Raw genomic sequence first — 19071 nt, 5'->3', positions numbered from 1 at the left:
GTAACCCAACAGCACCTGAAGGGCATCATTTTGGTTACCCCTGCCCTATATAACACAAAATATTTATTTGCTTTTGATTTTTACTAAAAAAAATGAAAGACACGTTCTTGTGGCTCAGTGAGCCAGTTTGCACATCACACAAAAGCATAATTAAATATAAAATAAAAATAAAACTCAGATTTAACGTGAACAAGCACTGGGCACCGGCACACAAGTGAGTCATACCTTACTTTGCTCCTTCCCTGCTCCTGTGTTTTCCATGCCAGGAGGAAACAAACCACAGCCCTGGCTTAGCATTATGTATGAACTAACAGTCATCGTTTATTTCCACCAGACCAACCACAACTGTTAAGTCAAGAACCCTGGTTTCCATTCATGGGTTTGCTTGGCCAGAAACAAAGCATGATAAGCTGCACAATGTGTATGGGAAGCAACAGGCAAATGCTCCTGACCATCCATTAGATGTATGATTTGTCCAAATCCAGTAAAATAAAAAGTTATCCTGACAGTACTTCAGCCAAAATATCTGCACGCTATTGGAGCAGCAACTTGGATGCCACTTACCAACGGTAAGGAAAGCTTCGGAACGAGCAGTCCCATATTCGTTAATTGCTTCACAGGTATATTTCCCAGCATGCTCCGATGTAACAGGCTGAACATATAAGGAGCTTGATCCACTGCGAGACATGATGAAGTAGGTTCTGTCTGAAATGGAGTTGCCAGTTCTTGCTTGGGAGGATGACTTCCGTGATTTTGAATAAAGCACCTGTGAAGGATGGCTGGTAATCAGCCCATGACTGTTGTACCAACGGATTACAGGCGGAGGCAACCCAGTGGCATTGCAGGACAGTGTGACTGTGTCACCTTCTGCTACTCTGCTGTTTGCTGGCAGCGAGGTTATAGTTGGCTTGAAGCCTCTGTCTATTAAAAATATAAATATAAGATACAAACTCATATTATAATAAAATACAGTACTGTTCTTGCATATCCCGAAGCCAGCGCAGTCATAAAGGGGGCCAGGGGGTAATATATGGACATCTATGCACATAAAAGCTAAGTAGACTGCTTTGGGCCACAAACACATCAGAACCCACTCATGCAGGTGCTGTGATTGTTAACTACTCTAGTAAAAGAATATTTAATATTCTGAAGAGAAAGAAACTGAAAGCTTTCAAATATGCTCCCTAAACTGACACATCAGCAAGAAGTATTATCAGAATTCCATTATTTGAGATTCTGCATATATAAGTCTACAGCTGGAATTTAGTTTCAATTGGCAACATCATCAAAACCATTAGCAACACTCTCAACACCATCAAAACTAAGAGGCTAATAAATTTAGTCTGTCACAATCTCATAGCTCACACACTAGGTGGCCTATCAAAAATTGGCTAGTATTTGGTCAGTGGACTACAGTCTACTTTGCAACACAAGAAATGAGGTCTACCATTTTAAAGCGTAACTTGTTGATCAGAACAATTTAGGAGAATAATCCCAAGAAGCAACAGGCTATTTTCATGTTAGACTGAAAGATGTCAAAAAGAAAAGCAGAAGTTTATAAACAGAAAGGTGTTTGATGTGATTTTTTTTTTTACCTCCTTGGGAATGAAGTCTCCCAGTAGACTGCACAAATCCAATGCCATTGTTGACTAAACACTGATACAACCCTGAATCTTCTCTGGTGAAACCATTAATTCTCAGCTTGTTTCCTGAAGGTAAGTGCCGTGAAGAAAGATGGACAGGAGCTGCATTATGGTACCAGGTGAGGTTAGGTGTCGGGTTTCCATGTATTTCACAGGAAAGATGTATATTTTTACCCAGGGACACTAACTGATCTTGCAATCCTTTTGAAATTGATGGTGATTCTAGAATGGAAAAGAAAATGTACATATGATATGCTGCTTTCATTCAGTTAATTTCACAATAGTATGTCTCATGGACCATAAATTTATTGCTTCAAAAAAACTCGCCAATCAAGCATTTTGCCACTGCATATCTTACCAAGTACATTTATACTGTAGTCTACATGTTTCACAACTCCGGACTTGTTATCCACCACACAGGAGTAATTTCCAGCATCTGACGTATTAATTGAGTCTATCATAAGATGAGAGTGAAGCATTCTCCACCTGCCTTTAGTGAGTACATCTTGGTCATCCTTATACCAATGGACATAAGAAACAGGCAGCCCACTAACAACACATTCCAACATCAAAGGATTGTGCTGAGGTACTGTCAAAGTCTGAGAAGTGGTGGGATGAACAATGTGAAAGTTGTCTGAGGAAGAGCCTAGAAATTGAGAGGAAAGGATACATGAGTTCTTTTCAATTGGGTGTTCAAGACTCTCTGGCTTCCTACATTCTCACCAAGGCATTATGTTTCTATACCGTTTTATAAACATGCCAACATAACTACAGACTGTTGACCCTAGGCTGAGTGAAGATGTAACATTTGATTGTAGTTTGTTCCCTTCAGCCTGGTTAAATTTCCAAATGTTTGCCATGCATAGCCAAGCTAAACCTTAAGTAGTACACATTAGTAAGATCTGCTTATCACTTTTCCTTCTTTGTTCATTTCTCTGCTTGCAAACTGCTTTAACCATAAGAATCTACCTTACACGAAGCCAGACTATTGGTTTATCTAGCTCAGTATTGCTTATCATGTCTGGCAGCAGCTCTCCAGGGTTTCAAGGTGTGGACATTTCTTGGTCCTACCTAGAGACGCCAACTTTTTCATGCAAAGTATATGCTCTGCCACTGAGTTGTGGCCCTTTGCAATGGTCTGCTTGATGCAGATGCAACTCTTAAAAAAGGTTAATACTACAATTTACAAACACACTCCAAATTATGTTTTCACATCCATAGTAATAATTTAGGTATTTAGATTCAGTGCTTAACCATGGTTAAGGAAAACTGGTTATGCGTTGTGTGCATAGTACCTGATACTTTGACAGGGCTTCCTCTAAACTGAACTTTTCAAAGTGCAAGGTATGAGATTAAGGGAACTTGCAGTGGTAGTCCTTGGTGGTTTATGCCCTATGATTTCATGGAACAATTTTAGTCTTATCATATTCAATACTCACTGCTGATTATGAGCTTATGTCCATTGGGTTCATGTTTAAGATCATCAGTGACTGGGTTATATGCTGCACACTTATAGAATCCTTTGTCATCTGAAGATACATTCAAAATTTGCAGATTTCCAGATGGGAGAATTAGGTAGTTTTCTAGGATAAAATTGGGTTATTATTAATTGAGTTGCTATGGACTGATTTTCTACTCAAGTGTGCAGATTAATCAGTGTTTACTGAAACAGAAAGATAATGTAATGACCAAACCTCAAATTACTGTAGCAATTCCTAATGGTCAGGAAACAGACAGAAAGTGACATCCCTCTATATATATATCTACCCAGAAGTTAATTCTATGGAGTTCCATTGGACTTATTCTTTGGTAAGGGTGCACTGTATTGCAGCCATTTATATCTTTTTATTACACAGAGTCTCACCTGTTGATTGTTCCAGCCATTTCCCTCGTACACGGAAACGAATATGTGCCTCTGGACTACTTTTTGGTGGCTTGCAACTGATTAAAGCAGTATTCCCTTCTTCCGCAACAATTGTGTTCCTCACTGAGGTCTCAAAATCATCAAGATCTACAAGAAAATGTAGTTTTTTCTTTAAAGGTTCAGAAAATACAGCAGGATCTACTTCCAAAGTTTTGGGTTTAATAAAAATGGGGTGCTCAAGTCCTGATCAGAGGATATTTCTCAGGAGAGAATGTCAATGAAGTAACAATGAAGGAAAGCCTTAAGTTCATGTGTGTCCTTCCCCTCCCACTTTACTAAGCACAGAAATTAAAGTTCCAGCATACAGCCCAGTTTGAAGTTTATTTTCTACAAGCTCCACCCCCATCATTCAGCCCGGACACTGAGATCCAGCGCCGAGGGCCTTCTGGTGGTTCCCTCATTGCGTCAAGTGAGGTTACAGGGAACCAGACAGAGGGCCTTCTCGGTAGCGGCGCCCGCCCTGTGGAACGCCTTCCCTTCAGATGTGAAGGAAATAAGCAGCTATCTTCTCTTTAAAAGACATCTGAAGGCAGCCCTGTTTAGGGAGGTTTTTAATATTTAATACTGTATTGTTTTTAACACTTGATTGGAAGCCGCCCAGAGTGGCTGGGGAAACTCAGCCAGATGGGCGGGGTATAAATAATAAATTATTATTATTATTATTATTATTATTATTATTATTATTATTATCATCATCATCATCATCATCATCTCTGTGTGCACGCACACACGTATGTGTTGGGGATGAATATACCTAAGTATGAATCTCCATTGTTACTGTATTGACTGTCTCCTGAAGAGCACCATCTAAAAATTCTTCTAACATTTTCGACCTCAACAATGCTATATGGGCAATCAGAGAATTTCGATTCTAAATGAAAGGTAGGATGAATTCATTCAAAGTATCATTAGAAAAAACTTTCAGTTATATTGCAATAAGGCTAAAAGGAAAGGCTAAAATGCAAGAATTAGTGGGATGCTGTTATAAAATCAGGTGCAAGAGAAAGGGCATGTAACAAGAACAGAGTACATTTTGTTCCTGCAATGCAAGATACTTAGAATAGCAGAATGGAAATTCAACAATGTGTAGAATATAGTGCTATTGTACTTTTCATTGGTTTTTCATAGGTTTGCACAGCACATTAAACCATTGTTAAAATAAATTATGACTGAGTTTGAATGAGCAGAGTTGCTGGTGCATACTGCTGAGAGTACAGATGTCTTCTTCCTCCCCTGCTCCTGCTGTACTGTTGGGAAATAAGCCATGATCTGGTATGTCATGTTATCTGAACCCACTCTTGTGGTTTGTTTCTCTCCAACTAACCTTGGCTTCCACAACTTGCTCCTCTGTAGAAAAAACAACTGGGTTTGAACAACATGACATGCAGTGGCAAGGAAGAAGTGAAGTGCCCATGACTTCAGCAGCATGCATGAACATGCTGCTCCACACTGGTTTCTTTTAACTATGGTTTAATGTGATGTGTGAACTGGGCCACTCTTTTGTACAATTCTCAGCTTATGTTACAGAGCTGCTAGTTCACTTAAATGCCAATTCACCTACCAGTAGCTCCACCATTGCCATTTTCACCTCCAAGTGGTACAGTACACTTAGATATATTCACAATTTATTGCAACCAGTAGAGGTTGTCAGTGCTAATTGACCTTTATAAGCTCTCAAGGGAATCCTGCTATGGGTCAATACTCTACAAAAACACTTACCCGTCTCAATTATGAGAAACTTTTCTCTTATGGGTATTTGGGATATGCTTCATACACACAGCATCTTTATAAAGGAGATTCTTTAACTCAGACTTACAAGACAATTCAAGCATCTTACTTCTGATCCCCCAAAGCCAAATCACCCTCAAGTTGGAAATACTTTTGAAAACAAGAGGGGGAAAGGTTTTCAAAAGACAAATATAAGCATGGGATTATTTTGTTGAGGCTTTTTAACTTTCATTTAAGATTGTACATGCAAATCTAATTTTTTTACAGTTGATTATGGTTTATAATGTAAATTATGGCAATTCCCATGGAATTAACAAGCTTTTCTTCCCCTCCCCTTTCAATTCAGGTAAAACTGAGCAAACTTGCACCATCTACCTAAAAACTAGGGGGTGTTTGGAAAGGCCTTCAAATAGATTTCTTCATTTAGCACAAACTCCCTTTCTAGAACATGTTGATAAATTGCAATATGAGGACTGATTTTTACTGGAAGAAATTAGTAATAGTTTCTTTCTATATTATGAAGTTAACTTCAAGAGAAAAACACAAAATAGATATTTTGTTTTACTATGTGCTTCTAACACAGAGGTCACCCCTTTGTCCCAAATAAGGCATGTTTAAAGACACATAAATTCCTCCAAGACGTTAAATTCATGGATATGGCAAACAAAAAAAAATGGACAAAATAAAAGGAGAAGTTATAAAAGGGTAATGTGCTCAGTTTTACCATAAATAAAAGTATAACTTACAGGCAATAGATACTGTTGCAGGCCTGCTGATAATTGCACCAATGCTGTTATTGACTACGCATTGGTATACACCAGAATTTGAAGGGCTAAGGGAGAAGATTGTAAGGTATCCTGGCTGTGAGTCTACTTGCTCCACTTTCTTGTGTAATTTCTCTCCATTGAACAGCCAAGCTACATGAGCTGTAGAGGGCTCAGCAGTACAATGAAGCTTTACAGTTGCACCAGGTTTCTGGATGGTAGAAAGTGGCTCAGAAACAAAGTGAGGAATCAAGTCTAGAAAAGAAAGACACACACACACACTCAGTGCAACCAATTCCTTTAGCTGTTAGCAGTTTGAGTATGTACGAAAATGTGAACTAAACATTTGGTATGCTGCAAGTTATATACAGTACTGCAGTTTAGCGCAAAGGCCCCCAAAGCAGTGGAAAACATTAATACGTATTGATGCAAAAGAAATATGTAATAAAGGTACAATATAGAAAACACAACAATCAAAAGAATATAAAATAGTGTCAGGATTTTCGATAGGCAACATCATGGGGGGGGGATCCCATAGAATTTTATTTTTTTAATCTATCTCCTACAAATACAGACCAGTTTATACTATTTCTAAATTTATATCCAGCCTGAATATTTATGCATTCGTTACTCATAAGCACTACAGATTGGAACAGAAAATATTTTGAAGTTAAACCTTAGCTCAATATGAGCATTTTTACCACTCTCAAAATCAAGTACAGTGCTAGACAATGCAGAAACCGCTTTCATTACAGTGAAGCCATACTATTTAATATACAGCAACCTCTGATCACCATATGTGGTATCATCAAGTTTAATTCTAAATCCTTAGACTGATTTTTTAAAACTCAGTTTTAAATACAGAAAGTAGTATAATATTTTGGCTTGATTATCAGATATTAACAGACACTTCAGGTACTTATATCCAGGAAGGTCTTTCTGGTCCAATTTATCCGTCTGTATCATTGATATGAACAGATCCACACATGTGTGGTTCACTTTTTCTGCTTCTTGTAAGTATACTGTATCTCTCTAATAATCCATATTAGTGGGCAGTCTTTGACGGGATGTATCCACGCGGGTGGCACTGTGGGTTAAACCACAGAGCCTAGGGCTTGCCGATCAGAAGGTCGGCTATTCGAATGGTTAGGTTGTGCCCAAGTGAGGAGCACATGATATAGGGGCATGGCAATAGAGATCAACCACCAAAATTTCTGGAGAAGAACATTTGGTATATATGACAGTTTAGGAAGGCGAACTTACCTGAAGCTGTAGTTGAGAAGCAAATGGTAACTATAAGAAAAAGTAGTTCTTGTAAAGGTCCAGGATCAGGATGCATAGTGCCAAGTTAGAAAGTGTTGTGGCAAGGAGCTTCAGATTAATGAGAATCACTGAAGAGCCTACAAAAGAATAGGCATGTTATTATTATTACAATTAATTTTTTAATAGCCTTCTAAATAACTGTCTCAATGTGATTTACACATAAGAAAATTAAAAACTGTTTAAAACACCAAAAACAAATACATTTAAAAGAATACTAAAATCCTAACAAGTAAACACTTGTAGTAAAGACCCATTATCCACCTGGATAAACCTATCAGAACAAAAAAGTCATTAATGGTTTCTCGAAAGTACAGATAGTGGACACCTGTCATATCTTAACAGGAATGCTATTTGATAGAGCAGGGGTGGCCACACTATGATTTACTCAATCTGTACACTACATCCATAGATCTTTGGGTGGTTCACAGCATAAAAAAAGATTAAATACACAAAATACATTTTTAAAATGAACAAAAATAAAATAAACCAATAACCCCCCTCCCCCCTACAGATCGTATAAATCTTTCATCTTTTAATATTTACAAGTGTGTAAATATGATAACTGTTTTACGAAAGGAAATTCTCGCAGATGTCTTTTGTCTAGTTGGCTTTTGTTAGTTTTTAAAATCTAAAAATAAGGTTGGTTATTTCTTCATTCCATAATTGCTACAGTACCATTTCCACATACTTATATGATCCTGACAGACATATTAGTGGGTTAATTGAATCCCATCATACAAAATGAAGCTGTACCTGCTATTTAAGCAAATACAACATTTGTATAACTTAGCTACCAAGGAATTCCTAACAAGGAGGAAGGAGCGGCACATGTTGGAGGATACTATTTAGGTATTTATTTTATTACTACTGTTTTTTCAGGTATGAAACTGTCTTGTTCCATTTCCAGCTCCTAAGTTTCTCCTCAGCATCTCTCAGTGCTAGGAAAACTCTAACCTGCCCTTCCAATGCATTTGCTGTTGTAAAGGCAGTACACAATAGGTAAAAACAGGAAAAATCAAACCTACCACTACCACAAACCAATATAGCAGCAGCAGCAACAACATTGTTATTGTTGTTGTTGTTGTTCCTTAACAGGGACTCAAGACAGCTTTCAGATGCGTAAATGTAAGAACAGCTAAAAAGGCTGACATAGCAGATAAAAGCAATCTAAAACAAGGGTTTGCCATATTAAATTCATTAATCAGGTATGTCAAATGCCTGCAGAATAGAAGCATTCTGATGGGACAGTAAGATGAGGCCAGAAAGACTGCATGAATAAGATGTAATATGGTACAGCCACACAGATGGTGTCATGAGAATGATACACTGAAGGTCGTTTGAGGGAAGGCCTACTTCTTTTCTGTCAGTTGGAAAGGAGTGGGGCAAGGGGAAAACCACTCAGACCCGTGCTTTCTAGGAACAGCACAAGCAGAAGCGTAGATGAGCCCTATGTTGCTTTCCTTACCAAAGAAGGCCATAAGAGATCTCCAAGTTACTTAAGGGAATTCAGCTTTTAGGAGTGAAGTCTTTGCATGTGTTCAACACACTGCATTTACATTTTCAGCTCTGTTTTAAACAGATGTTACATACTTTTCACTAACTGTTTCCAACTGCAATACAGTTCTGGTGTACCTGAAAGTCATTTTAGGAAGAACAACATGCCTAAAGGGGTGGGTGAGTGTACAGGTCTCCTGTAGTGTTTTTCCCATTCCCATTCCCACCACCCTTCTGAGTAATACCCCTCCCCACCTTCTCACTATATAGAAGGATCTGGCAACTTCTGTTTCAGTGTATCTGAAGAAGTGTGCTTGCACACGAAAGCTCATACCAAGAACTAACTTAGTTGGTCTTAAAGGTGCTACTGGAAGGATTTTTTTTATTTTGACTATGGCAGACCAACACGGCTACCTATCTGTAGTGTTTTTGCTTACTCTAGAGGTATTGCTAGCACCAAATCTGTCAATTATTTTCCATGTCTGGTAAGGAAAGCGTTTTTTAAAAATGCCATAAAATGAGGTATATAATTGCTGCATTAGAATGTCCAATGTAGAAGTGAACTATACTCAACCAGCAGGAACTCAACATTTTATATTACCATTTGCTGGGTAATTTTCTTACTGAAAAGAGAAAAACTCACATAAATAATCCAAGGTATTTAGTTCATTTTTATTTGTGATCCTTTAGAGTTCAAGCTGTACAGATGGAAATAACTGTATAGAAGAGTGCATTTGCTTGTTTTTCATTTATTCAATAGTAGAACCACCTGAGCAGCATGTGAGAAGTAAACATTTAGAGAACTTTAAGAGGATGAGAAGCAGCGTTTTCTCTATCTGCCAAATCCTTCTACCATCTATTTATGTAAAGAGTGTAGTTGAAACTACACTCATCATCATCAACTTTACCCAGTTATTTCACAGGCTGTGTATACAGAAAAAATTCAAAAGTCATCCAGTGGACCATATACATATCTATGCTATAAAAGGTAAAGGTAAAGGTACCCCTGCCCGTATGGGCCAGTCATGTCCAACTCTAGGGTTGTGCGCCCATCTCACTTAAGAGGCCGGGGGCCAGCGCTGTCCGGAGACACCTTCTGGTCACGTGGCCAGCGTGACGAAGCTGCTCTGGCAAGCCAGCAACAGCGCAGCACACGGAAACGCTGTTTACCTTCCCGCTATAAAGCGGTACCTATTTATCTACTTGCACTTAGGAGTGCTTTCGAACTGCTAGGTGGGCAGGAGCTGGGACCGAAAGATGGGAGCTCACCCCGCCGCGGGGATTCGAACCGCCGACCATGCGATCGGCAAGCCCTAGGCGCTGAGGTTTTACCCACAGCACCACCCGCGTCCCGCATCTATGCTATACACGCCCTTTAATGTATTGATTTTCTAGGATTGTCTTTTATTTTTAAAAATCAGTGTTGTATTAAATGAAACATGGTTTACAAAACATCAGTTGTATTCACACAAGAAACCATCCAATGAAATAAACAGTCTAAAGTGGCCTTTTGTGTTTTTTGTTGCTACATAGTCAGGCTTTATGCTCTTAATCCTGCTTCTCAAAAATGGCTACAAAAAGGCTCATATCGGACAATGCATGTGGTGGTAAGCACTGTGCACAAATGAAAGAATTCACAGGCCCTACCCTTAGTTTTACAAAGGAAGAGACACACATGCAGAAGGGACTAAAAGAAAAGGGTTGAGGAAAATCAACAGTTTGGATACTGCCAGAATGAAGAGGTGAAATTTTAACACATATAATCACTGGCCTTCCCTTGTGAATATTCTGGCTGGAATAGAACCTGTGAAACTACTCAATGGTCCTTAGTGCTCTGGTAAGTGAGGGAAGCCAGTGTCATCTTCTTCATACAACTGCAGTCACAGGCCCTCGTGGTTGGTGCAGAGTTATTTCCATTAGGTAGATGGAAAGAAAATATGGATGATGGCCAGGGCCAGGCTAGTCTTCCCTTTGCCATGGTGCTCTGGGATGGAGGGGGTACAACCTCCCAGTGGTCCTCACTCTTCTGGCTAGTGATAGAGGGCAAAGCATACTTACACTTGCAACTGAAGTCAACCATATGTTACATTCTCCAATGCTTTTAATTCTAAAAGAGCAAGGTCACACCCTCACTATAAAGCACTCATATCAATTTAACAGCCATGACTTCCTGCAAAGAATCCTAGGAAATGTAGTTTGTTTTAGGGTGTTGACCTCACAGACCTGCAATTACCAGCACCCTGAGCAAACTTCAGTTCCCAGGATTCTCCATTACCCTTATAACAGTATAAGAGCTTTAAATGTAAGTTGTGGATGTGACCTAAGTTTCTAGCCCATATATTTTGAAGGTAAGTTTTAAAGTGGTGGGCAATGCCTGATAAAAATCCATGATTCCTGAATGCTTGCCATATTAAATTTTCAGTGGAGCATGAATGCTTAATAAAATGTATTATGAAAAGTAGAAGCAGATTCACGCAACTTGTACATGTCACAAATTTTACTGTTTGCTACAAAACTGAACACCCAGAAAAGACCCAGTACTATTTATAGCAACATGTTTAATAAGAGAAAATAAATTATGTTGCTTTTCAAGAAGTTTACTTTATGATGGCTTATTAAAGAATTTCTTTACTCCCACTTTCTCTTCATCCAGTAACCACTTAAGTGGCTTTCTGACCAGAATTTATTTATTATTGGCAGATTAGTTTCCATATAAAACAAAATGTCATGTATGTTAATTTCTGTATCAGAAAACAGTAATTCACAAACACAAACGGCTTCTGATTTAAGCATCATCTCAATCAGGGCAGCTAAGCAGTCATCATTGAACTACATTTTGGCACTGTATTTATTTACAAAAGCATTTCTATTTTTGAGGGCAGCAAAATATTCTGCCTTTCTACCATTTGGTCTATGAGGCAGCTTACAAACAATGAAGTATCAAATATCAGTAGAATTCTAACCATTTCCCAAGTAACAGCTGTGTTAGTCTTTTGTGGGTCCGGCATAAGTATTTGTTGTCTTTAGTCCACCTCATCAAACATATGAAGTGTTACTTCAAGTTACAGGTAGATACACACATATTTACACGCATATACCACATTGAGAGGGACTGTAAAAACTGAGGTCAAAGGAAAATGAAATGCAGAAAATATAGACAGTGACCATTACATACTTGACAGTGGTAATTCACAAAGTGTAGATGATGACAGAAATTCTGGCACTGGAAAACTATTCTGCCTCTGAAGTCCCTTTGCTTTAGGATGGGCACTTTGAGGTCATTTACAGAAATACCCCCCATAATGTCATTTCTGGTGTCAGATTTGTGTTCACATATTCTTTTGCACAGAGATGGGTTTTTCCTCTGTAGAATGCAGAAGGGCATTGCAGGTAGATTTTTCAGGTTGTTTATTAAAACATTTCTATTCCAGAAAGAAATACCAAAGCAGCTCACACAATAATAAAATGCATCAAATCCAATAAAAATAATCAGTACAATCATCCCAATGACCAGTATTAGTAATACTAAGGGTCAGGGAAAAGATGAACAGATATGTCTTCAAATCAGTGGCAGAAACACCCCAAGGTTGGCATTTCCCTGATTTCAGTGAGAAGAGCATTTCATGTGGTAGGTGCCACAAAAGAGAAGGATTTCTTTGCACAACCAGCAATTGGATCTCTGTGGTTCATGGTACAATCAGGAGGGTTCCATCTGCAGACTGCAGTGAGTGACTATACTGCAGTAACTGCAAGTCTGTACAGGAGAATGGAGTCCCTCATATATCATACTGAGAGATAAGCAGGTGAATCCTAACAAGTTCAATATTTTGTTTTTTAAAAGTCAAAATATGTAGATAGTCTGACCAATCAATATTAATTGCCATTAAGCTCAATAAGCAGCAAAGTCTTCACACTGTACTGAAAAGACCACAAGCTTGACACCACACACACACATCCCTGGGAAGAGCTCCCTACCTGGGTTGCCACTACTAAAAAGACACCCTCCCTGATCACAGCTTGAATAAAATATTGAGGGGGGCCAGGTAAGCCCCACCCTGCATAATTGATCACATGACATGGCACATGCACACTATTTGAATGGCAATGCCAATCAACCTTTAGGGGCCCGCCTCCCTCAAATATTTTATTGGTGGGGGCTAAAGGGACCTCAGCCTGTAGGTCATGGTCCCTATGTCCCTGATAGTTACTCGTCTCACTTCATTTCAGAGAAATATTGACTATGAGCAACTTGACTGGATTTAATCAGTGCATTATTGACCCTAGGCAAGTGCCCAGTAAAGCTGAAGAATCATGTCATTAAGATAGAAGACATAAACGGAAGTGTGTACCATATGCCTATTGGGGCTGATCTCACTCTGATGATTCTTGTGTATATTATCACCCTGGAGACAGTGTGGATCCTGGAAGGACCCTACAACAATTAAGCTGCTAAACAGAAGAACAGTTCTCCAGGTTCACCTTCTTGAACCTCCCAGCAACATCCATAATCAATGGTATCAAAGTCAACTGAAAGATTGGGGGGGGGGGATAAATATTCATGGTACCCAGATCTCTGCAACAGCATAGGTCATCTACCAGGGTAACAACAGTACTGAAACCCAGCCTGAAGCTGAAAGGAAAGGCCAACAACTTTGTTAAGTGACAGGTGTCCTTTCATTTGTCATCACTGATATCTCTATTGATCATTTCAATAGGTCAAGATTCAATGAGTCTACCGACTGAAGTCTGCTCATCTGTACAAGTTGCAAATCTTCAAGAAAGAGGCAGCATGAGATGTTACATTTATTTCAGTCACAGAATATTATTTTGGACATTAATCACAATTTCCAATATTCCAAAACCTGGATCATTACTTATTCCTTATTTACTATGTTAACTGTCCATAGTGAACAAAATTCAGAACTGGAAAATTTACTGCAGAATCGAATCATCACTATTTATATTTAGCTTTAGTTCAGAATTTCAAATCAAATGAGTGAACAATATTTTTAGAGATATTTGCAGGAAATTCTGCAGTTAACATTACAATCCAATCAAATATTTTCAGATCATTTTGTGCACATGATTAATACATTGTTTTGTACCATCTATATATCTAGTGATGTCTGCACTGGAATATATTTTAGGCCCTTCTACTGATGTGCTTAAACAAATAAGCAAATCATCCATTTAAAGCAGCACCAAGTTTTCAAAAAAAAATCAAAAATTAGTAAGATCATGATTCCATTTCCCAGAAGCCAGACAATATTGCTTTTGTTACCCCAGCTCTAAAATGAGCTTTTGATAAGTGGCTAATTTGCTTTAGATGAATTACAACAAAGCTTCTTTGCCCTTTGAGAATATTAACTGAATGAATAATAATCCATCTATATGGCACTCAACAGTGTTCAACACACTTCAGGTACATTTTTTCTTGTTATAATACTTTAAAAATCCATGAATGTATGTCAGTACTATCTACATATTATGGAAGTGAGGGGTGGAGAGCTGAGAGAGGCAGCAAATGACACCACCAGTGCAAGTCAATGCCTTTGAAAAATGGAGGATTTTAAAATTTTGTGCGACAGAGAAATTTCAACTTATGAAAGTTGCTTATTTCATTCTGTTGCAATTTCAGAGTTTTGTATGATCTTAATCTGTACATAACATTGTGTGAAAAAACATCATGTCACACTGCCCCCCTTGCATCAATGAAAACCTATTTAGATTCCACAACATGTGTCAGGAACAGCACACATTTTTAAAAGTGAAAATTGATCATTAAGTTTCACACTGAGCCACCTTAAAAGCAAAAGTAGAGACGTCTACATTATTTAGAGAAAGGTATTTCCTTAGTCAGTGGCATTTCCTTAGTCACTGGCTCCTCCGTGATTCTCAAAGCCTTTGATCACAGTTTTCATGCTGTTTCGTCAGACCTCAGGAATACAAGTGTAACAGCTGGCATATGCAATTCACTAGGCCTTATTTGTTTACAAGGAGCGGTTAAACATCAGCTAGTAGGAACTGACTTGCTGCCCATCAATTTTAACTGCTAACCCCAGGGTTCATTTCTTCACTCTTCTGAGAACTGTAAAATCTCTCAATGCACATTCATGTACAATTGACACTAATACATTCTCTCTCACAGGGCTGTGGGTTTAGGATTTTTAAAAAGTTGCTGTGCATTAAACACTGAAAGGGAGACTGGAAAATCAGGGAAATGTAAATTTAAGCAGATTTTAGATGTTTAATAGACACTACCAACTACCAAATTATACCTAGGAAATATAGCACCTTTGGGGTTTGTTACCCTGCGCCCCCACCTTTTCACAGGCTCAATCAAGTCGGCCAAGCATGTAAACTGATCCTGTCGCCAGCAAAAGCATTTCCTTTCACTGTGGTCAGCCAAAAACAGAGAAGAAAATGGAAATGACTTGAAGTTATGGCACCAAAAAGACCAGACAAGCAAGGAAATAATCAACTCCACATGAGCCACTTCTAGCCCATCACAATGAAAAAGGCCTATGACTAACCCCAGGAAAGGTCATTGAGACCATGGGGGTCACATGAAGAAAAAGGCAATAGTGAGAGGCTGCCAGCTGCAATAAGAATCAGTGTGTTCCTAATTACATTCAGAAAAGAAGGGATTGAGCTCAAATAATGTTCTGATTTAGTCACAACCTAATGTAAAAGGCAGGAACTACAACTTATATTTTTGTGTTTTACTGGATTAAAAGAAGTCAGGCCTCCAACATGCCTGCGGACGAGAAACTTGCAAAAGTGATTTGAAAAGTCAGATCTAGAAGTACTTTGGGAAGAGAGAAGTGAGTCTGTTGGTTTCCAAGGTTCAGTCCTTCAACTAAATTTCCATTTTCAATATTTGTACTAGCCTTTCACAAATCTATGATACTGAATGGAACAAAGAATTTACCAGAAGTTTTTCAAACCAAGAATGAAGGCAGGATATGTGTGCACACACCTAAATTTTCTAAATTTAGGACAAAAATACAATGTGTGTAACAAGCTAATTTGAATTATACTTTAGAATCATAATATTATTTCAAAAGTTTAACATTTTTAACCATTTCAGGATAATTTTTTGTTATTCATTATTTTTGACACAGATATGTTACAAGCCAGGCTTTAATTTATCAGAAATTTGGAGATGGCATTGCTTATTTATTCCAGAATCCTAGGTGTGTAACCTGATATCTGAAGCACCTGGGAGGGAGTTATTTAGCCTGCAGTCTCCATCTTGTAACTGAGTCTACAATCTGACCTCTTGGTCTCATCTCTGTGTAAACATCTTATTTGTATGCTGAGTTCTGGGGAACTCAAAAGTATGCTACACTTTGTGACATTTTGGATGGTCCCAATGAAGATATTACCAAACTAGTGGAGAAATTGTCATATTTTACTTGTGTATCAGCCTGCCTAACTTTGCCTTTTTTCTTATTATTGTATGTCATCTTTAGTAAGCAAATAGAATGGCAATTAAGAATTTTTTAAAAAAAAATGTTCTAAAATTGCTAGACCAAACAGAAGACAGTCCTCAAGCCTGCTGTCTTTTTCCACAACTGCCATCTTCCACCTATTACTATTGGGGTAGCTCTTCCCACATCTTCCTTGGGGCAAATTAAGAGCTGCATGCACTGAAGGAAGGCAGAAGTGAAGAAGCTCAAGGTAGGAGGCTCATTATCAGCTCTTGAAGGGACCACTACTTGGTCTAAAAAGAAAATGTTCCATATTTTGTACCATTTGTTTTAGTATTGTAAAAATGCAAATAACATTGGAATGCCTTGGAAGAAAGCTAGTACTGCATATCAGTATAACAGTGTTAGAAACTGAGATGTGAAAGCTAGGAGCTAAATGGCACCTTAAACCTAGGTCATGGGCGTAACGGACTGTCAAGGCACCTTTTTTATAACAAGAATCCTTCTTCCTACCCACCCCCTAATATTCTAAAGAGGGTCTCTTCTCCAGTCTTCAGAGAGTAGCTGGAAGTGGGGAGGCAGAAAAAGGTCCTCTTTTCCTTCCAGTGTGCAGTTTTAATTTGACATCTTTGGTGCAGCACTGCGCCCAGAGCTCAGAAACTGCTCACGGAAATGAAATTCCCTGTTGCAAAATGTGCCTAGAACAATGGGAGTTTCAAACACTGCAGTGAAATCAATAAATAAGAACGTATAAAAAGTGGTAGTTTCAATGCAGGCTGCAGTCATAAGCTTTTATGAAAACCCATTTAATTAATAAATTTATTATAGATATGTTTAGTAACAGCTACAAATTAACTAATCGGTTTATTATCCCTCTCTCATCTTCCTAAAATAAATTAATATAGCATGGTTTAAATCTGAACAGACAAGTATATGCATGTCTACTCAGAAGTAAGTCTCACTAAGTTCAATGGGCTGACAGCAACTGAGTTGTCTGTTGTCTGGCTATGCACATCTTGCTCCCTCACTCCCCTAACTTCTGGATTTGGGTCATTTTACATTCCAAGAGCAGAAAGGGTGGAGTTAGGTACAGCAACTAAATCTGAGGTGTGTGATATCCCTTATATTATTCATGATAAATATGGACACTTGACACAGAAAAGGCAACCAGATGAATACAAATCTCCACAGGCCACAAGGGGGAAGGGGATTAAATGAATGCCTTTTCAAAATGATATGGAAAGGCAGGAATGTGGAAAATTTCCTCATCAAAATCCAATACCATCTGCTATAGGTCACTGTAACACTCTGAACGCAACCATTAAGAACATATGTTTAAGCAAGCTTTATGCTACTGTGTGCACAAGTACTACCTGAGAGATAAGTTAGAAAGAAAGAAAGTGACTTGCTAAAATCATGCAGAGAGATCCCATAGTTATTCAGGCATTTGAACCTGCTCACCTTGGGCAACTAGATGGCTTGTATTTGACTCCAATATGAAATGCTTTAATTGTTTGTTTTGAACATTTGTATACTGCTATTCTTTAAAAAAGTATCACAGTGGTTTACAACAGTTATACATAAAAAGTAAACAAAATTTCAGTAAAAAAAACAACCCAGAGAACAGCTAACCATTACAGAAAGATGTACTGTATGTGTAATTGCCAGCATAAGCCTCATGAAATAGAAAAAAATTCAGCAAGCATTTAAAACAGGGGTCAGCAACCTTTTCCAGCCATGGGCGGGTCCACTGTCCCTCAGACCTTGTGGGGTGTCAGACTATATTTTTTTGGGGGGGGGATGAACGAATTCCTATGCCCCACAAATAACCCCGAGATGCATTTTAAATAACATTTAAATAAATAAATTCTACTCATTTAAAAACACGCTGATTCCCGGTCCATCCACGGGCCGGATTGAGAAGGCAATTGGGCCACATCCGGCCTTAGGTTGCCTACCCCTGATTTAAAAGCTGAAAAAGAAGGTACCTCTACTGGCAGAGTATTCCACAAGTATTCCAGTGACACAAAAGGCTTCTTGTTACTATCAAATGAGTCTCGTTAACTTAGGAAACAACTAATGATGCCCCTGCAGATTATCTCAGGGATCAGTCTGGAATGTAAGGGTTCAGGTGGTCCCTAAGGTAAATTAATACAAGGACCCAGAACCTGACTTAGTAGCAGATTGGCAGCAATGCTAATGTTTTAACTATGTTGTCACTTGCTGTCAGCCACATCCCCGGCTGGAGCTTCCACACAAGACCCAAGGGCAGCCCCACATAGAGCACATTGTAGTAATCTAGCCTAGAAATTACAAATGCATGGACTATAGTGGTTATGCTATCCCTGTTCAGGAACAAATATGCCTATTTTCATTTGTTAAACGTGAGATATCTATATAACCCAGCAACAATGTTATGCCTCCATTTATGCTCTGAATTAAAGTTGATGAGCAACAAACTCGCTTCCAAGTTTATTTCACTGTTCTAAAACACGGAAGGAATCAAGCAGTCCACACTCCATTTATACATACAGTGGTGCCTCGCAAGACGAAATTAATCCGTTCCGCGAGTGTCTTCGTCTAGCGGTTTTTTCGTCTTGCGAAGCAACCCTATTAGCGGCTTAGCAGATTAGCGCTATTAGCGGTTTAGCGGCTATTAAAGGCTTATCAGCTTAGCTGCTAAAAGGCTATTAGCGGCTTAGCGGCTTAGAAAATGGGGGGGGAGCGAAAAAAAAATCTCAAGACTCGCAAGACATTTTCGT

General features: G+C 38.6%; 1 protein-coding gene across 4 annotated transcripts in view; it reads right to left on the bottom strand.

The window, feature by feature from the left end:
* The window catches only part of CDON (cell adhesion associated, oncogene regulated), a 116372-nt gene that overhangs the window by 27446 nt on the left and 69855 nt on the right, over positions 1-19071 (bottom strand). For all 4 annotated transcript variants that reach the window (XM_080982331.1, XM_080982330.1, XM_080982333.1 and 1 more), the window contains 7 exons: positions 7323-7459; positions 6042-6314; positions 3508-3654; positions 3083-3226; positions 2002-2289; positions 1596-1865; positions 565-921 (listed from right to left, as the gene is read on the bottom strand). In XM_080982331.1, coding sequence (XP_080838457.1) covers positions 565-921; positions 1596-1865; positions 2002-2289; positions 3083-3226; positions 3508-3654; positions 6042-6314; positions 7323-7398 — 1555 coding nt within the window. In that variant the 5' untranslated portion in view covers positions 7399-7459. The remainder of the gene's footprint in view (positions 1-564; positions 922-1595; positions 1866-2001; positions 2290-3082; positions 3227-3507; positions 3655-6041; positions 6315-7322; positions 7460-19071) is intronic.

Source organism: Podarcis pityusensis, assembly GCF_964106645.2.
Source record: "Podarcis pityusensis genome assembly, chromosome: 15".
In the NCBI taxonomy this organism is placed as follows: domain Eukaryota; kingdom Metazoa; phylum Chordata; class Lepidosauria; order Squamata; family Lacertidae; genus Podarcis; species Podarcis pityusensis.
This window is presented reverse-complemented; position numbering and strand designations above follow the sequence as displayed.